We start from the raw sequence: 24,792 nt of genomic DNA, 5'->3' as shown, positions 1-24,792 counted from the left end.
TAGTGTTAAATGTTCTTAACAAAATTAAAGTTTATTGATCTTTGAGAGTGCAATTATCAATATATTAATTGAAAATAGCCTACAAACTACAATATTATCGTTTATCACAGTCGTTACTGTGATACTGTCAATATTGGTATCAGCCAGTACTCAAAGCTCGCGGTACCCTATTTAAAGTAAAAAAAATTGTACGGAGACAGAAGTTCATCCAGTTCTGATCTACTGTGTTTGGCCTTAGAGTGAAGCAACGAGGATTGATTGGATAAGCATCACTAATTCATTCAGATCTAATTTCAGCCAATGAGCAAATTCTTGTTCCTCCAAGGTTAAGACATGAGCAACACCATTGATGTAACAAAAGTACAAGAGAAAATGGTAGATCAGGAAAGACAAGTGGCTTGAATAATGAGATTTCACATGGGAAAAGTTTATGAACATGTGGGATTTTTCTTTTTTTTCCATGTTCTGTTTTTGTTTTGAGTGAAAGCCAATTTGTTTACTTTTATAAATTTACAACACGAGTAAACAGGGTGTCATAGTCAAGGACTAAGGATCTATGAGAACAGGCAGATGGAAACTGATTCACAGGCGACTTTAAATATATTTATGGCAGACGTCCAAAGATCTTCCAGGAAATAAAGATATTTTCAGTCTTTTCACCAAGATGTTTTTTCTCAGACCTTTAGTTCATCATTTGCTCTTATAGTGACTGCATGTTGAGAAGCAGACGGGATCAAAGAGAACAGTGCATTTTTCTTCTGACTGTATGAGAAAAACCACCGTTTAGCACACAAAGATTAGGGTGTGCTCACACTGCCAAGAAAATATTGAATAGTAAGCCAGAATTCTCTCCACTGTCTCCTGGCAGCCCTTAACTGAAATATGCTAGGGATCTTCAAGCAATAACAAAGCAGCACTTAGGGGGAGGGAGACCCCTTTAAAACAGATCAGCCCAAAAATAGATCTCAAACTCACTGTTGCCCAAATGTTGGTCCTTTCAAGGTCTGTCAAGTGTCGTAATGCTGCTCATCACATCGAAGGGTGTTTTCACACCTTTGAAAAACCTGTTCCCCTCCTCGCCTGTGGTGGCACTGCACCAAGAAACACTGAAGAAAATGACACAAAAACCTTTGGAGAAGATATTGAGCACAACTTCCTTCTTTACAAAATCTAAACAAAAATTGGATTTTTGCAGCTACAGGATTTTTTTCCTTCGTCTTTAGTAATAAACTACAAGTAATTTCTCCCGCTGGTGCTAGACTCACATTTTTGGGATGTATTTACCCAGAATGCTCTGTGAAATATGTATGCCTTCTAACCACGCCAGTGTTCACTTCAACTGAACAGAGACCTGGTTTTGTAGGCAGGCCACAATTCACTTTATGGGTTCAATTGCGCATTCACACTTCCCCAAACGAACAGGACGTTCAAGCCAAATGGACTGGCGTTGGATTAAAGCGGACCAAACGGGCGTGGGGTAAATGCACCCCAAGAGGCACTTACTTTATGCCACGGGGAAATTAAATGTCGAAATTCATATCATCCAAGTATCTTCAAAGATTTGCGGATGGTGACGTTGTTTTTGGGCTGCAGTTCATCTTATGGACTTATTTACATTAATTTCACTTAATTCTTTTGCTTTTACTATGACAACTTACATTTTTGTGTTCATTTAACTTAAAACTTACACTCTAAAAAGAAAATAGTTGAACCAACTTAATTGAATTGCTTCCATAGGTCACAAGCAATTCAATTAAGTTTATCCAACTTAATTTATTAAGTTTAATCAATTCAATATATTATAATCATCCAACTCAATTTGTTAATTTTATTTGACAAATTTATTAAGTATGTTTAAGATAACAGATTTAAGTCACTCTTACGCAAATCATTTACTTTCTTCTAATAAACATATACAATATCTGTCTTAATTCTACAGAAAGTCAAATCAAACTTTTAAGTAGTTCCAAAATAAATATTTTGGGCTGCAAACTTTTTAGTTTGCACCCTAATACTCTTTTTACAATGTCCTCTAAAAACACTCTAACTTAAAAGTTACAAATCTTTTCCTTAAATGACCTTTTTACTTTGACTTTACTTGAAATAATTAAGTTCAATACCATATTTGTATCCCACGTCTGACACCATGACTCAAGCTTACCAGGGAATCTGTCCCTGGTAAGTGACCATGGCTCTGTGGGTAGAGTAGTTGTCTTGTGATCGGAAGGTTGTAGGTTCGATTCCAGCTTTCTCCTGCCACATGTTGATGTGTATAAATGTGAGTGCGAATGGGTGAATGTGACTAGTGTAAAGTGCTTTGAGTGGTCAAAATGATTGGAAAAGCGCTATATAAGTTCAGTCCATTTACCATTTTTTGAAGTAAACTAAATGATTTGAGTAAGACTGGGTTAAATTTGTTATCTTAAACATACTTAATAAATTTGTTTAAAAAAATAAATTGAGTTGGATGATTATAATATATTGAATTGGTTAAACTTAATATATTAAGTTGGATAAACTTAACTGAATTGCTTGTTACCCATAAAAGCAATTCAATTAAGTTGGTTCAACCATTTTCTTTTTAGAGTGAGGAAGGGTCTCTGGTCGCAGTCAGTCTTTAGAGGTCTCTGACTGAAGACTGATGCTGTGACAGTCTGACTGCTCTGATATGCTAATGGCTCAATTCCTGGACAGCAGAGACAATATTCTACAGTAATTTGATCTGGATGACAGAAGCACTGCTAATCCATCTCGTTTGCTTTTGCTGCTTCTCTTTAAATCTCCGTCAATCCTTGTGCACAGAATGTTAGGTAGAGACTAAGTCAGGAATATGATCCTTACCCATTAAGATCATTGACAGAGATGGTTTGAACCTCATTTATTTTGTGGTCTTAAATCATTTCCAGTGGGGGTGTTATTTCTAACCATCTAATTTCAGCCTCTTAAAAATATATACATCATGTGCTCTACTAATACATTTTGATTGATTCTTGGGAATACACACAGAAATTGAGGTTACAAGTAATGTTAGCAACATTAAATGCTAAGGTAAGTTTAAAATGTAAAAGCTGTCATAATTTGATTTCCTTACGACTCAATAATCCCATTAAACAGAGACTGCTCTCTCACACAGTGGGATCTTGCTTCTGCCCTTGTTCAGAACTTTTGCCACTTAAAATCCATCTGTATGTGTACATTAAGTTACAAAAGTTGTCCTTTGACAAAACCATCCTCCAACCCTCCCCACCAATCTACACAACTTCCACCATTGCCGTCATAATCTCACTTCTCTGTCAGAGGACTTGGCCCCGGCTTGCCGAGAATGTTGCAGTGCCACGCTACCTCCAGAGCACCGCAGTGGACTGCAACCCGCCAACTCAACAGGCAGCCTACAGCATGCGTGCATGCTCAAGGGCCACAATTGAAGCATGCTTACAGAAAGGTTTGTCAGCTTGCACCTGTTTCTGAAGTTTGCCATGTACGGCTGTTTACAGGAAGCGGTTTTGCAGGTAAAGTCCGCACGCCCGCCAGCCTGCTCTTACTCCGAACTGCTCGTCCTCTATGATCTTTAACAATTTGAATCTGAGTAATTCCTCTAAAGCACTCAAAGCGCAACAAGCTTTGGGGTGACACTGCACGGGAAGGAAACATAATGTAACCATATCATTCCAACATAATGGACACATTACTGGATAAACGACCTGACAGAAAAGTACGTTTTCATGTTAATGCGAGCCTTTTGGTGCACTGATTTACTCGACAGCTGTATAATAGTGCTTCTGTAAGTCCATTAGTTGATGCATTTATCTGGCCAGCTTCAATATCATTGTGTGTAATAACTAATGGGACTCATTTATAGCATATAACCTCAAGGGCCATGCTTTTATTTTTTGATATAAAAAAAAAACAAAAACATTTGTAGGCGTCAATTTCACCACTAAACTACTTCAGGTAAACTCCCCTGTACCTTAAGGGCTTCCCCTTCTCTGTACTGTTAGTTTCACCCCCTCATTTTAATCTACATGTTTGATCTGATCAGTTTGACTATTTTAAGTATAAATTAGTCCCTCCTTTGTGTATCGTTTTTGTTGTTTTAATAAAAATTCAGATTTTCTGGTGTTAATTTAGAAATGTTTCCAAGAAATTTTGAGATAGTTCCTCTTATTAAACCCCAAAATCTAAGCGGACAAAACATTTTTATAGAGGTGTGCCGATTGATCGGTCACCGATCATAATCGGCCGATTTTCGTGAAAAAGTGCATGATCAGCGATCATTGGCTCTTGTTGCCGATACCGATCACCTGCATCTCATTTCTCAGCCTGTCTGTGCAGCTGGTCTCCTCTTTCCTTCACACTGCGCAAACACGCAGCAACAAATCCTAAGCAATGTGGAACTATAACCCACTGAGTGAATGGGGAAGTTTGCGTGTTGCGGTGGAAAATTGAAGCACGTCAAAATGCATCAAGACAACGAAGCTAATACGACATAAAAACAATGCCATACTTGACGGAGTTTGGCTACATCGAGGCTCACTGCAGTAAAAAAGACATATGGAGGATCAGATAGCAGGTAAAGCAGGGCACAGCTACAAACACTCACCAAGATTAGCATGACGGTCAGAAAGCTAAACAAATAACCTGCAAAATTATTTAAGTCTTCGAGCTGCGATGTAAGACGCTGGTTCTTCTCTCGCTGTTGAACCGCTGCTACGCGCTACAGGTAGTAATATTTCCCAGACGGAGCGCCGCTTCTGCTCCACCTGGTAGTGACTCTCACACCGAACCTCTCTTTAAAGCTGCAGCATCTAACCTAAAAAAATAAATTTTACATACGTATTAAAATTTTTGCTGTCCTAACATGAGACAGATAATCTCTAAAAAAAATAATCGATCTCCTCCCTGTTCTGCATAATTACTCCGCTCAGTCAGAAACAGCCACTCAGAACTAGCAGTAATCAGCTAGCCGCCATGCTATCAGGAAGTTTTCATTCAGTAACTCTGGATTGTTTATTGTAATGGATCCTGTATTTGCCTTTGAATGTTAAGTTTTATACTTGAATTTTTTTGGCAATGTTGAGAGGTTTTATTTTGGCTCTTTGCATTATTTAGCCTCTTCAGAGCCTTCATATGTTATCAGTCTGTTAAAGATAGTATTACTGATAGCAGGACAATTTGCACAATGCCTGTTTTGTTTAGTTTTCTTCTTGGAAAAAGTTATTAAAAACAAATTTTTGTCTAAAGGTGAATTCATGGTTCCTTTTTCCACATAATGTAACCGGTAGTGTTTATGATAAAAAAAAATAATTATGTGATCAGTATCAGTGATCGGCCCTCATGGGTGATCAGTATCGGCAGGAAAAAGCCTGATCGACACATCTCTACATTTTTTATTCTTTGAAGAACTTAAATTAGCTAAATTTTTGTGTCTCACCATTAAACCTATCACAAGAAGAAATTAATTACATGATAAATTATAATGAGCTTGATCATTTCCATTCTAATGATTCATACATTCTGAAGGGCAGTTTTGTTTACAGAAGAGACCGACTGTCTTGGGATAACAGTGTCTTCAGTCAGGGGCTTCTTCAGGAGAAGCCCCCGAGATCTTTTCTGCCAGTAGCCATCACCATGTATAATAACTTGAATTAATAAGAGCTACAACGTTTAATTTCCTTTTGGGATCCATAAGGTATTTTTGCATTTGAATATGAATTTGTGAACAAACTAATTCATGTCTGATTTTAATTGCCTTATTTAATGGAAACACAGCAATTACAAAATTGTGTTTTTTTGACGCAAGAGGAATATTGACGAAGTTTTGCACACTTTTGTAATGGAAACTCAGCTGCTGAGACTCTATACTTGCGTACTTTTATGCACCATCCTCCAAAAAACAGCGGGATCATATTACGGTACAGGTGAACCTGCTTTGCAACAGCACCTTCCAAATAGACCGTTTGGAGTAAAAGGTTCATGATCCGCAGCAAGTTGCAAAATTTCAGAGTTGCACGACATGGAGCTCAACATCAACAAGTGGGGCAGTGGGATGGGAGTTCAATATGTCAACTATAAACCCAGTTTATAAAAAACCTCTTTGTGTCCGGATTGTTTGCATCAATCCGGACACATATGAGGACCTTTTAATAATTTCTTTTTCTAGCATCAATTTTACCAACTCTATTCATGTCACTGAAAACATGACAGTAAAGTGTTAAAAGAAAACCCTGATTCATTAGATCAACCAAATCATTTCCACAGCAAATACAGTTTTGCATACCACGGACACAGAACAGCCGCCAACTGTTAGAAGCTGGAGCAAAGCTTACGGGAAAGTGAGCCTGACAAAAAAATCAGAGCGGACCAACGACGGAGCAGGAGTTGAGTTTTATCAACACAGTTTATTTAAAGATGTCTACCAGGAACTAATGTTTGGGATATGATTGGATTTTGCTGAGTGTTAACTGTCTACGCTTATTTGATTTGAACATTATACTCCCGATTATGTTCCGATATGACAGTGCTAAAATCATTAATTTCATCAGCAAGACCAAGCTCAGAATCAGAAACTTTGGTTATTTTGTGATAAATCCAGGAATGATGAAGGACAGGTACGCTAGCTAACAGTGGATGGACCCTCCTGTGAACAGGTCCAACCCGCCTCCAGAAGCAAGACGAACAGGGAAGTCCGAGAGTTGGATGCTGAACATCAGAGCTCTGTGGAGCGGCGATCCCTTCATCACATTATGATGGCACACTGTTAGCAACCATCAGGCTCTCTCTGAACACACAAAAACATGAGTGGCTTACTAAACTGTCTGAGGTGTTATGATTCAGTGTCTTGTTTTCATTTTTTCACCTCTCAGCTAATCTCTTACCATTCACCATCATTCCAACAACAACAATATCATTCATTGCTTTTATTTCATTTGCTCTGTAAAAGCAGAACACTTAGTGTGTCAGTTAGTCGGGATAAATGGCTCCGATTACACCGGCACAATATTCAGAGGATGTAGTAGTGATATACATTTTATTCAGGGCGGAAACAATTCAACTTGTTCATGGTTAATCGATTATTCAAATAGTAGTCATAGAAGTCAAATAGTTGAAATAGTCATCAAATAGTCAAAAAATATTAATTGAACCATTTGTTTATTTGCATCTTTTAATTTATTTCTAATATTGTTAAAAAATAGCTCAAGTTGCCATGAAAAATCTGAAGAATGTGCTATTTTTTGTCCAATTAATCGACTAATTGGCAGATTAATCAATTTCTGAAATAATCGTTAGTTGCAGCTGTAGACGATAAAGATGACGATATTGACTTTCGTAAAATGCCTTGATGTGATATTTGTTATGAATTGGTGTTTTATAAATAACCAATATTTTCCATATTTGGCCACCTATGTCCTCTCTGCATGCCAATAACATGACTTTTACAACCTTTGATGCTCAGATCTAATATATTATAGATCAAGATTTTTAAAGCCCATGGAGATTGGTGATGATGGAAAGGAAGATATAAAATAATCGCCAATATTGACATAAAATATTTGAACAAGAACATCATAATGCGAGTATTTATTTATTTATTTTTCTTCAATAAATCGAGCACCCCTTACAGACTTGTTTCCTGAATGTTTGGAATTTGGTAGCAGAGTACATTCATAAGTCTCCTGAAAGTCATCAGAAATGTAGATTTTCTGTGAGTGACATTCAAACCATCTGCAGTGAAAGTGTTTTTTTCCAAATGGTCTATAGTGAGTAGTAATTTCAATGTAACTGGCCTAGTTGTGGCTCTGTAAGTGTTCCTGTCAACCACCTGAATGGTCAACCCATGCAAATCTGAAACCATAGCCTGGTACCAATACATTCTGCCACAAAGGCTGCTATCCCAGGAACTGTGGACAGCATCTATTTACATAAGCATGTATCAGGGTATAAAATAAAAGGTTATGACTGTACTCTGCTTATGGACAAAAAAAGAGGATGCTGGCTTTAATGGACTATCTGACTAGAGAAAGCTTCAACTGTGAGCTCATTTTTAGAGTGGAACCAGCAGAAACCGAAACCAGTAACCCCAGCGGAGGAAGGAAAAGTACATCCATCAGATCGCAAAGCAGCAGTGATGTGCCATTAATGAGATCTGGATCAAAAGAACATTAGCAACGCAAAAAGTCAAAAACAAAACAAACCAATGTGTGTGGAAATCTAAATGTCTCATATACACTCTCACGCTGCTGCTGCCAATAACTCCTAGATGAATCGCAATTGCAAAATTGTGTTTTTTAGACATTAGAGGAATATTGACAAAGTTGTGTGTACATTTGTAATGGAAATGCTGCTAGAGGAACGATATATAAGCATCAACATCAGTATCTGCAGATGTTTGTCAGTTTTTAACATATTGCCATGGGTCTGATAAAACTGGGTCGATATTAAAATAAATATTTTCACATTGATGCCGTTTGTATTCATGGGGGGAGAGGAGGTTGTTCCTGTGGGTCTTGTTTGGTCATACGACAGCGATGGTGATGCAGCGCAGTATTGTGGTCATTTTTTTTTACAATGTCAAAAGGGAAGCGTAGGGAAATATTGATTAACAGACATATTAACATCAGCCCAAATTTTCATATGGTGCATTCCTAGTTGCTATGTCCAATCGCTGTAACATCAGCTCTGTATTAGCGCCTTTTTTAAAGCTGCAGGCACAATTGTTTTAAAGAGGGGTTAGAAAAAGCATGTCTGACCTCAAAGCAGAGGTCAGACCTCGAGTTGAGAAATGTGAGCATTTCTCAATTCGAATGTTTGAGTTTGTGTGTGTGTGTGTGTGTGTGTGTGTGTGTGTGTGTGTGTGTGTGTGTGTGTGTGTGTGTGTGTGTGTGTGTGCGCGCGCGAGTCTGTGAGAAAGCAAAAAAATGTTTGCACTACTAAGTAATTTTTTTAAAAGGCTACATTTTTGTAAATTGCACTTCACTTTTGAACAACGTTTTAGCAAAAACTAAAAAAATAGTTTCACTTCACACTGTTAAACATATTAACAGTGACTTGAATTTTACGACTTGGGTTTGTTAGACTGCTAAATGTGTTGCACTTCATTTCTTTTACTTGAATTGTTTATTTACTACTGTTTGTATTACTTTCGTTAAAATATTTTTATTTCCAGTACACTTCCATTAGAGTAACCTAAAAATTAACCAACAATTTGCTAGAAATCGAAAAAAAAAAAAAACATCGTTAAACTAATCTAGAGAAGTCATCGTTAAGTGCAGCCCCAACTGTCACATTTACAAACCTCCCATGAAAAGAAACTCTCAATAACCAAATCTCAACCACATCCTGTTTTAGCGAGTTGCACGCTATGACCTAAAACAGAGCACTATGAGGCCCACTGCAGCACGCCTCTCTGTAAACGCTTAAAAAGAAGAGGGCAACGCGGTGTCAGTTCAATCAGAATGGGGCTTTAGTCTTGTCTGACAGCCTACTAACAGTGGGTGCTTGCAAACAGCATGGGTGAAGGAGTGTGGCGGGGGGAGGGGGGGTGCTAACGTCAAGAGCTGCTATATGCTGGTAGCACAGCTGCACCAGCTTCACAGGCAAGCCGCAGCAGCAGCTACCAGTTTGAAGCTAACGCCGTTGTACAGCTATCAGTCAAATAAGCCTGGGAGTAAGTGACAGCTATGAGAGGGTACACTGTGGAGCACAGAACATGGAAAGGACACAGTCTGCCACTGCTTTCTATTTGCCTCGGATTCGTGAGCTGGTTTTGAAGCACGCACCGATATTTCAGTCAGGCTAACACGAGATTAACCTCATGGATAAATAAATCAGATCCAAATTGGCTAATCTTCCATTAATCACTAATCTGATCCAATTTATTTAGGAAGAATATTTAAAAGAAACGATACGTTTATCCACTAGGTAAATTAACATTAAACAAAACAATCACCCTCTCTTAAATAATACGAATGCTACAATCCATACAAATAAACACACACAGAAAAAAGTTTAGAACGGATCTACCTCTGTTGATTGGTATGCCCATTTCATACTGATATGTATAGAAGAACTATTTGTTTGTAAACAGCCGATGAGCGTGGAACCTGACAAAAACACAGCAAGAGCCGGGCAGGCTAAATATGAACTCAATTCATATTTAGCGTGCAAATTACATATGAAATACAATAATTTCTTCCTATTTTGGTCACAATTAGCAGGAAAGAGTGGCGCCCCCCAATCAAAATTGCAGCAGGTTTGAACAGGAGGTAGTGTGAGATAGAGATGATGTGCTAAAAATAAAAACCTTCAACAACTGCAGACACCGCAAAGCCGTGTGCAGGAGTTGCGCCGGGCGAAGAGAAATGACCTGACCTGGAGGCGAGTTGTGAATTATTTTATTAGCCTAATTGTAAATAGTTTAAACAGCTGGAAAAGTGTATTCTTTCCTGCCTTCTAAAGGTGACATGCGCAGTAGAGTAGCTGATAAAATGGGCATTTATCGCATTGTTAATCATTTATTGTTATAAATTTCTCATAAGTACTTTGATTAATCGCTCTCACAATAAACTCCAATTAACTATTGTTAAAATCTCCTAAAACTGTCCGTATTTTCAAGATTGACAGTCTTGCTATTTTCTCCACTGTTTCTTCAATGAAGGCATCAATAAATACCAATAAGGTTGAAAATATAGTTCCTGTAAGCAGCTTAGTGACACAAATCACACTTCATTTTTGAAAAATGGCCGTTTAAGGCCGCTGATCACACCAAATTCACTAAAAATCTTTATCCTTGTGGCGTGTGTTTTTGGTTATTTTTGTTACAAAAACTACAGAGAAGTACAAAGGTATGAAACTTTGTGCCCATTCAGACACAAATAAACCCTTTAATGAATTAACAAATAATAACCTTATAATTGCCTTGCTGTTAATAGATTCAAAAACTACCAACACTATCAAAGAAAATGTACACCATTTTACGTCTATGCATTTCATTCTTTCTTTTTTTTAAATTGGCCCAAGTTGGAATCGGCATATCAAGCCGATTCCAAGGCTTGGATCAAGCTTGGAATCAGCTGAATGATTTCTGATCAGTGCAAAAATCGAATGCACTGATCAGGAAAAGCCTGATCAGTGCATTTTCTAGTAAAAAAAAAAAAAAAAAAAAAAGGCATGCACATTCTATAATAGTTGTTCCCGTTTTTTAGTGTCTACTTGCAGGAGGCCAGAAGCCACAGCGTGGTTTGCAGAAAACTGAATAGACAGAAAGCATCAGCCTTTTTGTTTAAATCAAGCGTGTACAGTAGGAAAAGGTTTGACAGTAAGCACGCCTCCTTCCTCCTATGCAGCCAAATACGCTTCAAAGGCTCCATGTTAATTGCAAACCACTTAACATCACAGGGCCTCGCTGATGAGCTTACCTGGGCTCAGGGAGGATGATTTTCTTACTGGCACGGGCGGCAGGAGTAGACTTGCTCTTCTCCATCGCCATCAAATAGCTGACATCGGCGAGTACCGCTTCGAGGTCCGCCATTTTTCGACCCTTTGGAGGAGCAAATTAATAAAAACAGCAGGTTTCCTGTGGTGCTTTTTTTTTTTTTTTTTTAACTATTCAGGGAATTAAAAGAGCCGTTTCCTCCAGTGGAGAGGACCACCATCAAGGGCTAAGGTGCGATGACAGGGGGGGGCGGTAAAGGGGAGGGGGTCCGGAGGAAGCGGAATCGTGTAGATGTCTGCGGCTGCTAACCTCAAGCCGCCATCATCATTAAGACATAAAAAGGAAATTTTATGTTTATGGGGGCGGGGAGATATTAAGGTGGGCTGATCGGATAAAAAAATTAAATAAGTAGTCCGTGGATCAGCTCTATCGCTGTCCTTGCAATCCCATTTGGCGCAAAACTGCAGCCGGATTGCGCCGTATACGCGCCGGGAGGAAAGGTGCTAAAATAAGCAGGAACGGGCTCGTTTTGGTGTCAGCGCTTCCTCGCTTCACAGGGCTGCTGTGATATGCAGCCTTAGTGGACAGCTGTCAAATTCTGCACGTCTCTCGGGACTTCCTTGCTGAAAAAATGTGCCCAAACGACCGGTTTGTCTCCAGTTCCACATGGGGTTTCGATTCGGGATTTTCCCTTCAAATGTAAACAAATGTGCAGTAAGGAGGGGATGGGAGGTCAGGGGGGTCCAATTTTAGAGAAATGGCAGGCGGAGTCTGCAGTCAGAACGTGAGATGCAACTCCCGATTGTTTTTGTGGCCTCGATAGCAGCAGAGGGTCTGCGTTACAGCAAACAAACAGGAACACGTGTGGCTCGTTTTGCTCGCACCATCACATTTAGGGAGGGGAAGGGGAGGGGGGGATGGATTTACTGAAAAGACCTGAAAAAGACCCTCCAGGGCAGGTTAAATGTGGCGATCCGTTGTCCTCGTCTCCAAATATTAGAATCCTTTAAGCGAGCTTTGGCACCGATAAGTCCGTGCGATCAGAAGATGAAAAACAAGCAGCATTCATAATAATGATCTCCGTTCAATCCCACTCTCCGCTGTCTGTGTGGTTATTTGTTTTTTTTCTTTTCTGCTCCGTCCTTTTTCGCTCGGCTTCCTTCCTGTTGCAACCGAAGTGCTCCGTGCGGGGCGCAGCAATCACGCCGTAGGAAAAGACGCGGATAAACACCTTGAACGCTTTAGCTCTAAATCCAGAGCGGGCACGGCGTGATTAACTAATCACAAGCCAAATCCACGCGTCGTGGAGCTAACCCGCTGTAGCCTCCTTGCTGGTGCCGATATTCGGGTTCGCCTGCTAGCTAGCCCAACACGCTAGCTAGCAAAAATGAAACCTGCTAGCCAGAAGGCTAAATTACCAGTGAGCGAACTACTGGGTTTCGACAGCTGCATTAAAAAGCCCGTAAAGCCACTTGTCAATACGGTTATTACAAGCTGGTTGATTAACAGCGGCGCAGTTCCGACACCGTGCAGTAGTTTACCTAAAAGGCTAACGGCTGCTGGGGTTCTTGCTTCCGTCTCCTTGTTATTGGGGAAGTCTCGCTGCGCTTCCGAGAAACAGCCCAGGAACTTGAGGAGAAAAATATCAGTAAAAATGACAAATATAGTCCATGGGTTCTCGTTAAGTTATCCGGAGCTTGGGGAAGAGACCCAGCACGGAGCTGCACACTGTGACGGTAGCAGAGGAGGGAGGGTGCGCCTAGAGATGGAGAGCAGCTCGGCTGTCCAGCGGTGGCTTCACAGAACTGGGAGTCGAGGTTATTAGCAGTTAAGGCGATGATTGTTGGGGAGAGTGTTATATTTTCCCACGCCAAAATTGAAGAAACACGATGGATGTGCCACTGTTTTTGAGGTCTTCTCACACAGGGAGTTGGAAATACTAAGAAAAATCAGAGCCGAGCAGGTCGTCGTTTTCCGCGCCAGCCAGCCAGAGCCGAGCGGTTCCTGCCTACCAGGCTGTCCGTGATAGGGGAGCCCTCTCTCTCAAGCTGCCTGTGAGGAGCACTAACGCTGTCCCTTCGCTGTCTCGGCGACGAATGCCAGTCGGTAGAGCCCGCTCCGTTCAGTCAAGCATATCGTTTCCCAGCAAAAATGTGGCACATGTTTGCTCGAAAACCCTCCTCGCTGTATTTCTGTAGGGTTTTTTGCTAACACGGTAGCGTCTCCGCTTGACTCTCGGTTCGACTTCCTCTCCCACTGCGGCGGAGAGAGGCCGGTAATACATGGAACGGCTTGTTCTGGGGCAGGAGTCGGAGCTCAGTGTTTCAGTGCTTGGAGAAGGGAGCGCTTGTGCTTCAGCCAGCCTCTTTTTTAGTGCTTGCCAAATGCATGTCAGTCAGAAATTTGACGAATACACAAATGAGCTTTGGCCCGCAGGTGAATATACACGTACTAGTCGCGACATCGTGTTTCACCTTAAATATCAGAACAGCCAATAAGCCGCAGCCATTTGTGACATTTAATATCACGGCACTACATTTATCTGTCAGAATGACACATAGGGGATTCATGCGATGTTGAGGTAGAAATGCAGTGCCCTTCCTTGGCCTGCCGCGGTAATGCTTCTGAGAAGTCTAAAACTTTTTTATTGGCATAATTGTATGGCAATGATACAATCAAAGCCTTTTGCGAACAAAAGTCTGAAATTTGTGGCGGTTAATTCAACGATATTATGTATTAGTATACACGTATTTCCACTGTAGCAACAGCTGGATGTCTTTTGAGGTATGTGTCTCTGACACCTCGCGCATCTACAGGCTGAGAATGCTTTAGTCAGACTGGATAGACCATCTGTTAAATTTCAAGTTTTACCACAAATTCTCAGTTTGTTTTATGTTTTACTTTGACTGGGTCATTTGATCTCAAGTTTGTAGTCCTACTTGAAGATGTATACCGTATAAGATATAAGATGTATACCCAACGGGGTATATGCCACGAGGGGTGGTGACGTATTTCCGTTTGAATTTATGCCACATAGATTGGTTCCGGGTCCTGCTTGCTCCTATTGTTTTTAGCCAAAGCTGCAAGATCTGTACCATGAAAAAGACGCAAAACTTAAAATATCTGTGAACTACTGGTACAACAACCGAGTTTTGTGGTGTGCTGTTGTGTCCAGTAATTAGTCGGGACCATCCAGTGCTTAGTTTTTTCATTTCCCTGCTGATATCAAGGCGACAGCGGACCATAGCCAAAACTTAGCCACTACAGCTAATAAACGGTTTGTAGCGGCCTGCTAATTCAAAGCTTGAGAATATTGAAGATCCAGCGTCAGAAATGGGAAGACGGAGGTTAAAAAGGAGCTGTACGTTCTTCGTTCAGTGGAATAATTTGTTGGAGGAAAATAATGCCGGAGGAAATCCACTGCTACGGGAACAGGCTGAGAACAGAGGCAGCGATTCGGCACAAGGTGAGTCAATACGTGTGTTGATGCGTTTGTGTTATACAAAGTATGAAATTATTTTTAGGCAACTCCTTAGTTTTTGTTTATATGACAATTAAATAAAATACATTTAACATGCAGTCGGAGCGCCGAGTCCCTCCAATACCGAGCAGGTAATTTACGAACAGCCGAGAGAAGCAACGCTTTAGCCCGAACTAGTCAGTCAGATTAAGGTCCAAAACCTTCACTTTACAACCGATCCACATAAAAAACCCACAGAACAAATGGTACAAATCACGTATTTCCCGAATCCCCAAAATATGACATCTACTTTTGCTGTTTAATAATATAATCCACGTCAGAGTGAATTTTTCCATTTGGCTGCAATAATCTGTTCTTGCTTTACACAAACGTAATTTCTCTTTTTTTTTCTCTGAGATCCTGCTTAGAAAATGAGGTTATGAAGTTACATCCTCCCGCTGCTTTTTGTTTTTAAAATGGTAAATTTAGGTTTACCTAGACCTTTATAAACTAATGCCTCTTATATGCATCATTTTTTGTATTACTGTTGGTAATGAGCAAACCCTGTGCTTTGCCTGCTAGTAGTTTAAATGAATTTCAGCTGCACACTTTCAAAAGAGTATTCAGATTTTAACATGCATTTTCTAAGTAGTATTTTAGTTCACTCTTACTCAGTAACTTCAGTGATGTTACCCCTCGGAAACATTTTTTGCAGTTTCTTTGTGATACCAGAACTATTTCACTTAAACATTTAATTTCCTGAGATATTGTCAATTTATCTTTAAGCAAAACTTTCAAAAAGAGCTGAGGATTTATTAGTTTTGATTACGTTGTGCAGCTAAATATGGACGCTTATTAGTTTGTTTGTTTTTAATTTTTCAGGTTTGCATCGCAACACCTCATGATGCGTTTCTGAGTCATGATCGTTGTGCCGATTACCTTTCCACTGGATCCAAGCACCTGGACCAGCTGACGGCGTCCATCAGTCCACGGTCTGCCAGATCATCACAACATGGACTAACTTTTTATTACTTGGTTAAACTATGATCTTGAAACCGGAGCACCAGATATGCAAAAATCTACCTGCAGACTTTGTTGGCCTCCCTGACTGACATTCTGGACGGGGCTGAGCCGGTCTTCATCTCCTGTGACGAGTGACGAGTTTTCATCACCAGTAAAGGCAAACAAGTCTGATGTCTGATTAGTTGGTAGGAAGTATATTATAAATTCACTGTTCATTTTGCTATCCTGCTTGTACCAACAATAAAATTGAATCTCATTTGTAATACTCTACATTTCACAAACCTTTTTTTCCCCATTTCTCTGTGTTTACGTTATATCAAGTATTTGCATGTAGATCAGGAATTCAAATGAGATATTAAAATGCAACACATTTAGGTAATACTAGCAAAGAAATGTGAATATTAAGTAATATGTAGTTAGTCATATAATTTAATATACTGAATAAGGCTGGATGATATGACTTACAAGATTGTTTTTCACACCAGATTTGATTTTAATTGATTCCTCCCGCCCTCAATTTCTATAATAAAATCACAGAAAATATTTTCAAAAAGTGCCTTTATTTCAATCATCTGTTCTGTGAGTTGTATAAGGGAGCATTACGGTCAGGATACAAGAAATTTTAATAGCAAGAATGCAGTCATTGTTACAGCAGAATAAAGATGCAATTTTATAACAATGTCTTAAAATTACAAGAAAATGTTTTAATGAGAAATAAAAATTCAGATTGATCTGACGTAACCAGCTCAGTCCATGTGGTTCTGACATTTGTCAGTAATCAAGAGGATGTACATTTCCACCTCAAATGACCAGGTAAGCATTAAGGTAAAAATAAAAGAAATAAATAAAATGCTGTATACAAAATGGAAAAAGACCAACTGATAGAAATACTTTCTATGTAAAGAAAAGCAAAAACGTTAATAGCAGGAGAAAAGTTGTTGGCAACATTAGCTCAGCTAATATCTCCCTCCAGGAAGCCATCAAACAGAACTCCTGTCCAACTCCACCTATAATAAATATAAAAAGAGAAAGAAAACGGAAAGTTAAAATAACAAATAATGCCAATATAATAATTCAGATCTAATGCATTCTGGAATCTATTATTGACATTTTACAAATGTCACAAATCAATTAGAAAGTTTCACAAATGTTTTATTTATTCTACTTTTAGTACAGAATAATCTAGTTAGGTTTGAAATGTCTAGGTGTTGTAGTTTTTAAAGTACTACACATTTAAAAAGCTCAAGATAGTGAAAAATTAAGTGTAATCGCCCTTTAGCTATTTTCCGAATTAGATGCTACATTCGGAAGCTAACTTCAGCTTCGAGTGATAGCTTGGGCACAATATAGACAGATCTATATATGTTTATGTAAATGTATATCTATATCTATCCATAAAGCATAGATATATAGATTGCACACTGCACAGATAATCAAAACACTTAACGTTTACATAGCACCTTTGTAAGCTTGTCTCTGTTAGCTACGTCAGACATATGAGGCAGTATGGTGAATACAAACGATTTATTAACTTACCTTCAAAGTTATTGTGAAGTTTTGACACATCCAGCTTAAATCCTTTGTTGTTGTTGGAGTGTTTCAGGACATCTGAATAATTATATAAGCATCATTAATAGTCCTGTAGCGACTGAGGAGCCACTGTTAACGTACTGTTTCTTGTGCACCGGAAACATTCTATGTGGCAAAAAAATGCGGAAGTGCTAAAACGGAAGCCCGTGGCATATACCCCATTCTATTTCAGTCTCAGGCCTTTTACAGTTTTAAATCATTTGCCTACAGGATTTCTCTGTAATTATCTCTATCCATCCTTCCATCTTCTCTGTTTCTGCTGCGGAAAAGCATCCAGAGCATTTTGTTGCGGCCACCAGTTCAGGGTGATGTGGAGTGCTAGTTATCCGAGCTAGGGTGACCACCATATGCTCTGATACACCCAAATTAAAAAAAGTTACTTTTTCACTTTCAAATTTCATGACAAAAAAGCCTCTTCACCCAGGCAGGACACCCAACCCCATGTCGCCTACAGATCTTTGCATTGGTGTGTGAATGAGAATGTGTGGTTTAAAGCTCCATGAACTTTCAGTCCATTTATGCTTATGTTCTGACGACAACTCCCCTAAAACTTGCTCTTTATTTATTTATTTATTTATTTATTTATTTATTTATTTATTTATTTATTTACTTTTGTCAATTTGTGTAAGTGATCACCTTTTTCTGACAAGATTGTGCTGGATGTATGAATCTTTGGATCAGGCATTGAATTTTTCTGTGTTTCATTTATACACTTCATAGCTTCAATCTTGGCTTCATTTAACCTTCCACTCTGCCGTGATGAGACATTCAGAAATTATTCATATTTCTGACACTCTCAGCCAAGACTGATATTTCTCATTACTGCCTTGCTGATTAGAGAGTCATTTTAACTGGAAACGCAATCAAATGTAATCCAACAACAATTTTCCAAATCGATCAAATCTTAAAGAGGTTAATCTGAATTCTGTGGGAGTAAAATGAATAAAAACTAAACATGCTTATGCATATTATAGTTACACTTTGAAATTAAGTTAGACATTCAGAGATCAATATTTTTATCCCACTAATGTGTTCAGCCGTGTTTGTGTACAAAATTAAATGTTAAGGTATAAGACGATAAAGTAAAATAGTTTGAACTTATCTATAATAGTGAAAGTCAAATCCTTGTTTCAAATGGTTGGAAGATTTTCTCAAATGATCAGAGTACCTCAACAATTAAATTCCTCGAGGTAAATAATCTGCCTTGAAGCTTCATTAAATTATGTTTTTTTATTTAGAGCACCATCTTCCAGTGATTATTTGTGTTGCACAATGCTTTTACTTTGCTCATGAAATGTAAACGAATGCTGATGTTAGCAGCATAACGTCCCATTTTTAAGTTTGGTCAGGGGAATACGTGGGTATTTTGTCGATTTATGATAATGTCAACGTTTTTATCATTTATTAGGGGATCAATAAGCATCTTTAAATTGACTGGTGCGATGCCTGGAGTCTGGCAACCTTTCTTCTCCCAAAACTGCTGCCTAGTGGCTGGTTCAAAACAAACGGTGGGTGTATGTATAAAGGTGAGCGGATAGACTGAACACAGCTGGTTGGTGTGCTGTAGTTGGTGCTTAAGGTAAGAGTAGCTTCACGGACAAACCGGAAAATAAATTTACCACCATCCCGGTCGCAACAAATGGGCGAAGGAGCACACTGGGGGAACCAAACCCAGTCATTCACTTCATGGACAGACAACCTGTGAATGGCTGTGCAAAGTGAGAGTTCGTCTATTAAATTGACTGAAGATGAGTATGTAAACTAAATACTGGAGTATGGACTTTTATTTTATTTTTTTCAATAAATGTCTTTGTGAGCCTGGCTCTATATTATTAAACTGAATATAATTTTGGATTTTTGTATAATTTTTGTCCAGGTTAACTTAAAAAATCAGCTATTATTGTTACAGGTTAGCTTTCTAAACTACAGAAAAGTAAGCGTAGGAATGCTGAAATATGAACAATTGGGCCGATGTTGATAACCGATTGTAATACTGCTGTTATGGCAGTATTTACAAATATTTTACTTTATCAAAATTTTTATTTGAATAATTGATTAAACATCAGAATCGATAGAATACTCAGTTACTAAAATAATAACTTACCACAGCCCTATTGTTAAGTAAGAAAAATTAGACACATTCTGTAGTGTTAATCTGTTGGTTTATAGAACATGCAGAAACATTAAAACACAGCTGTTGAAGCTTAAATAAATACTAAGCTTGGTTTCAGTTTTAATAAATGACAGTACCAATCTATTTATTAATTGAGGATCTGAAAAGATGAATATTTCTTTTAATCAAAAATTGTCTCTTATAATGTATGTTTATAGACTAAGTGTTTTATTAAAGGCTGATGCTAACACTTGTTTGTATTTGTTTATTGTCACAAAATGCAGAACCAGCTCAGACTGAAGTAAAGCATGCTGACCTTTAGGGCCAAAAAGCCATCAGGGAAATCAGAGCATTTGATTTCTTAGGCAGAAATCAAATACTTGAGGTAAACTTTCCATTTAAAGTTAAGTTTACCACAAATGAGCATACAATAAAAAAGGATTCAATTCTTTCTTAAAGGTTGAAAAGGAATATTGAAATTGAAATGTTGTAACAGTTAGCCAAAAGGGAAGCTAACAATTTCATAGTTGTGTTAAAGTCGTAATGAAATACAACATTTAAATCTTACTAAATTCTCTGCATGTGTCTGCTGTTTGTGTTTTCTATTAGTTAATCGTCTTGAATGTAGGAGTTTCCCAAATAAAACTCTGCTTTTGTCCCCACTCAGACATGGGTCAGCTCAGAGAAAATGGTCAGATTTTTCTGTTAATCCATTTTGTAAATACCAGAAACACATTAAAAGAATTTTGAAACAATTTGTTTTTTAATTTTCGCAAACCTTGAGGTGCTAAAAACAACATTAAATAGGTCTGCTTCATAAATGTCCAAACTGAATAATTAAAAAAACGTTTAGGAGGTTAAAAAACCGCTCAGATAAAATTCGTCATGAAAATGGACTTTTCTATTTTACAAAAAACAAACCTAGAAAATACAAGATAAACCATTTACTGGGTTCTTTATTGGACTCTTTTCCACTTTTGCAATTAGTTACCTTGAACACCATCATTTGACCGGTGAAGAAGTGAACATATTTCATCAAATCATGAGCAAAAATGTGGAACGTGTTCCTCATATAACCAGATACACTGGTGGAAATCAGTAGGATTTAAGAAAAACAGTTTATTCAGCATCAGAAGCCAGAAGAGGTCGTAGGTGAAGGGTCAAATGGGAAATTGGGTTAATTTCATGAGTGGGCTGTTACTGCTGAATACGGCGGATGGACTGGATCTGAGGGGTCTGGCAGTGGGAGCCAAACTCCCTGAAGTGTTTGTACTCCCCACAGTGACGATCACACTCCATGATATACTGGTAGCCACGATAACCAGGGTACTGGTAGCAGACAAATCTGTGCAGGGTGAGGGGGTAGGGCAGGAGGAAGTATGTCCAAAAATGGTTGTGTAAAAATCCAAGCAGAATATATACACACACACACACATATTTATATATATATATAAAAAGAACTGGACAGGAAAGTAGCTGGGAACACTCACGCTCCTGACTGGACCCTGAAAGATCCAACTTCGTTGTTGCACCAGCCCATGGCCTGGAGGGAGGGATAATCATCACTAAGCTCACCCTTACGGCCCATGAAGTTCTCACGCTCGAAGATAGTCATACGACACTCTCTGTGGTTCTGTGGAGGGGGCATTCAAGGGTGGGAGAAGTACAAAAACAGAAACACTCAAGTTGTTGGTCTGGTCAAACAGGTCTAAAGTTATCATCCAAAGTAATTACTTGTCACAATTTTACAGACAACAACTTTCCCCTAAGCAACTGACGAGTAGAGACTTACAGCACAGGCGATAGGTCTGAAGGAAGTCATCCTCTCGATGTGATAGGCATTGCTACCTCCAAAAGCATCACACTGGGGGTACTCTCCCCTCTCCAGGATGAACTGCTGTCCCTGGTAGGAGGCGTGCTCATAACCCACCCAGCTGGAACGAAGCAAGGGAAAGCAGCTCTCCGTTAGTACGGGCAAATCTCAGAGTGCTATTTCTGTTGTCCAGCATTGACTTTTATGACAGTGCTGCAGTTTGTGCTGCCCTCTTCGAGCAGATGTACTCACGCTCCGCTCTCCACCCTGAGGGAGCGCACACTCTCGAAGCCAAACTCCATCACATTGCAGCACTCGGAGGTGAACTCGTGGCGGCGGCCCTGGAAGCACTCCTCATCGTAGACAATAATCTGTGAGGGAGACGACGACAGGCTATGAAGAGGCTACTCTGGACCCATAATCACAAACTATCTCCTAAACTTGCAACAAGGCAAACAAAATCACATTAGCCAACCAATGTTAAGGCTTGGGACAGTTCATTTTGCTTGCTTGTTCAATCATTGGGGCTACCAGAGGAAATCCCATCTTTGGGATAGCATAAAGGTTTGAAAAAGGCCGGGTGATGTTGTAGTCTACACCAACACCTGTGGACTTACCTTCCAGTGGCCGGAGAACTTGGTGCAGTGGTGAGTCATCTTGTCTGGAAGAAAGAAGAAGAGACCTACTTTGACAATGCTACCAAGAAAGCCAGGAGGTCAGTGCACACAGTTTGAGAGTCCATGCTTTCATCTGAGTGTAGAGAAATAAAACCATAGCAACAGCTTGGAAAACTTGAAGATAGTCACTCAGGAGGGAACATTAGGAGAAAACCTGACCTGCCTTACTTCAGCACTTCATTCTACAACTCAAGTAAATGAGATAGTTTCTTGAGTGGCCCAAGTTTACAGCAACTGGATGTGTGGAAATCCTGAAAAACTCCTCCACCGTGGCCAGGATGCCGCAGTCCACTGGACCGTAACACCAGAACTGTTGGCATTCATTAATTGTTGTCTACTTTTGGCTCCCTTTCTCCACCCATTCTATCTGTTCATCAAATTCTCTCTCCATTTCCTCCCTGAAAATGTTGCAGGCATTGAGATGTAACCGCCACTGTTGCTCTTTATCTCACCCGTTGGGTGTGGTGATGGCCTTCAGGCCCTGGGGCCCATACAGCTCTGCTGTTTTTATGTCTGGGATAAAGCAGGGGTTTGAATACATACCGGGTGCAACTGTTGCACCCTGGCCTGGCCTGCCCTGCCCTGGCTGTTTGAGGGACAGGGGACTCACCTTGCTCTGATGCCCTTAGGTCCTGTTGTCAGAGTGAGAGGAGCCACGCGCCCCCACCCTTTTAAAGCCTCCCCTGACGAGGGGTCACGCTAAAACCCCCGGCTCAGCAGCAGGGAGGGGCTTTGCTTTGTGCCCCTCCTGTTCGACCCCCACCCACTCGACAAAAGCATGGTTAATCTGTGAAGGGACAGAAATGCAGACACCACATTATCACCCACACTGAGATGTAGGGATATAAGAGTGACAAGGCTATGAGCGCCGAGAAAACACTGAGGGCAAAGGACACAAGAAGGGTTGGAGGAGGGAGGGAAAAAATGTTGCCCAAAGCTGCCTGACTTATTTTTAAATCTGGTCACATGTGGGGGTAGTTTCAGAATTAATTTTCTTGGAAGTCATTTGCTCATTTAAATTGCTTTTTGATATACAAGATTATCAGCAGAGCCAGAAATGTCCTCCTCTGTCCTGCAATCGATTCTAATGAAAATAATATGTATTAGCAGATGTTGTATTTGCTTTTAAGTGACGAACAAAACAGTCCTAGAGCAATGTTGCATTAGGTATGCAGAATTTTACTTTAATTTGACAGAATTCCTTAATTCTGTCAATTAAGGAATTGGCAAAATTAACATCTAGCCTATGTCTGTCTGAAGACATGATGTAAGCCAAAAGATCTAAATAAGCAGTCTCTCATGTCCTGATTTTTTTCCCAACGTTTGATGGTGGTTGTAACTGCCATCCATCCATCCATCCATCCATCCATCCATCCATCCATCCATCCATCCATCCATCCATCCATCCATCCATCCATCCATCCATCCATCCATCCATCCATCCATCCATCCATCCATCCATCCATCCATCCACTATACACCCTTATCCCTTGTAGGGTCAGGGGGGAGGTGCTAATGCCTATCTCCAGTGAGACAATTCGGGCGAGAGGCGGGGTCACCCTGGACAGGTTGCCAGTCTGTCGCAGGTTGTGACTGCCAAAGATGGAATAAACAATTATTGGGCTTTAGGGGGTAGCTTTTAAAATAGGGCCAGGTTGGGTTGGATACAATTTTTTACCATAAAAAAAATGCAATTTGGAAACTGCCTTTTGTCTGTAGTAAAGTTATCTCAGTATGATAATAAAAGTTGTTTGGTGAAATCATAACACTATAACTTAAAACTATGTATGTTTTCCTTAGTAAAACTATGTACAACTGATCCATTATCAAAGTGGTCTTTTTAAATTCAGGTTCTGTTTGGGCTCCTAGATCAGCACAAGGTCCAAATCAACCTTGTTATACCTCTGGCCATCCCTGGACTGAATTTAGAATTACAGCTGCGTTCTCTGTTCCTTTCCATATCAAACATTCTTAGTGCAGAGTGTCTTCACAAAAAGAAAGTGTCAGTGATATCATCAGCTGCAGTCTAACATGAGAGCAATCAGAAATATAAACACACTAGAGGAAGTCATCCATCCAGACATCTGGTGAAGCAGCAGCTAGCTAGTCACACTCCCTTCATGAGATTCTCTGTGACATCAAATTATAACTCTACTTGGAAAACGACTCTTATCAGTTGTAAACTTTTATGTGCATTAAAAAGAGACTGAGCACTCCAACTGTAGATGTCATAATGTCAGGGATTTAGGATTGGACTCATCTCTAACCGTTTTCAACACATTTAACAGGAACTGCATGTCCCCAGGCTTCAAACAGGTTGAACCAGGAGACTCCAGTTTGTTCAAAGCGATTAAACAGCCTTTGTGTGTGGGTGGATGGGGGTGTGTGTGTGTGCGTGTGTGTGTATGTGTATGTGCACTTGCATAATCATCTACTTGTAAACAGGTAAGTCGGAGGCTCTTCTTTTATGAGCAACTCAAATTCCTAAAGAACAACTATACTTCCTGTGAGCCCAAAGGAATTTCGGACACTTCAAGGTGTAATTTAAAGGGGCAGTATTAAGAAAAATTGACTTTTTTGTTATAAAAACATAACTTAACTGTTGTCTTGATTATTTCAGGTATGTTTGAGAAATCTTTTAATCTTCCATGGCAACCATTAAGCTGTGCAAAACGCCTGGGTGGA

The 24,792-nt window shown here is 39.6% G+C and overlaps 2 protein-coding genes and 1 long non-coding RNA gene across 4 annotated transcripts in view; 1 reads left to right on the top strand and 2 right to left on the bottom strand.

Moving 5' to 3' along the window:
- Positions 1-13,704, bottom strand: part of grk3 (G protein-coupled receptor kinase 3) — a 77,753-nt gene extending 64,049 nt beyond the window's left edge. The window contains exons 1-2 of one of the 2 annotated variants that reach the window (XM_081613642.1): positions 1,504-1,600; positions 976-1,106 (exon numbers count right to left, since the gene is read on the bottom strand). Coding sequence is in view for 1 of the 2 variants with exons in the window: in XM_008423195.3 (XP_008421417.1) it covers positions 11,415-11,527 (113 nt within the window). In the remaining variant the exon portion in view is untranslated. Of the gene's footprint in view, positions 1-975; positions 1,107-1,503; positions 1,601-11,414 lie in introns of those variants that run through there. The other variant, XM_008423195.3, reaches the window with a different exon arrangement.
- A 66-nt stretch (positions 13,705-13,770) lies between these two features.
- On the top strand, positions 13,771-16,184 carry LOC145554166 (uncharacterized). Its single transcript, XR_014090208.1, has 2 exons — positions 13,771-14,897; positions 15,774-16,184. It is a non-coding gene; the product is annotated as an uncharacterized LOC145554166 (long non-coding RNA).
- A 4,532-nt stretch (positions 16,185-20,716) lies between these two features.
- On the bottom strand, positions 20,717-22,789 carry cryba4 (crystallin, beta A4). The gene is made up of 6 exons (XM_008423193.2): positions 22,718-22,789; positions 22,048-22,091; positions 21,683-21,801; positions 21,410-21,551; positions 21,108-21,250; positions 20,717-20,962 (listed from the first exon to the last, which is right to left on the bottom strand). The coding sequence occupies exons 2-6, from the start codon at positions 22,084-22,086 to the stop codon at positions 20,815-20,817; spliced, it is 591 nt and encodes a 196-aa protein (XP_008421415.1). The 5' UTR covers positions 22,087-22,091; positions 22,718-22,789; the 3' UTR covers positions 20,717-20,814.
- Positions 22,790-24,792: the final 2,003 nt, after the last annotated feature.

Source organism: Poecilia reticulata, chromosome 12, assembly GCF_904066995.2.
Source record: "Poecilia reticulata chromosome 12, P_reticulata-male-v2, whole genome shotgun sequence".
NCBI classification, from domain to species: Eukaryota; Metazoa; Chordata; class Actinopteri; order Cyprinodontiformes; family Poeciliidae; genus Poecilia; species Poecilia reticulata.
The sequence above is the reverse complement of the archived record's forward strand: the minus strand, read 5'-3'. Positions and strand labels throughout refer to the sequence as shown.

Coding starts and splice junctions, on each gene's coding strand:
- cryba4 (XM_008423193.2), bottom strand. CDS start 22,086: ATGACTCACCACTGCACCAAGTTCTCCGGCCACTGGAAG. Junction 21,802..22,047: donor AGTTCTCCGGCCACTGGAAG/GTAAGTCCACAG, acceptor TCTCCCTCACAG/ATTATTGTCTACGATGAGGA. Junction 21,251..21,409: donor TCAGACCTATCGCCTGTGCT/GTAAGTCTCTAC, acceptor CCCCCTCCACAG/AACCACAGAGAGTGTCGTAT.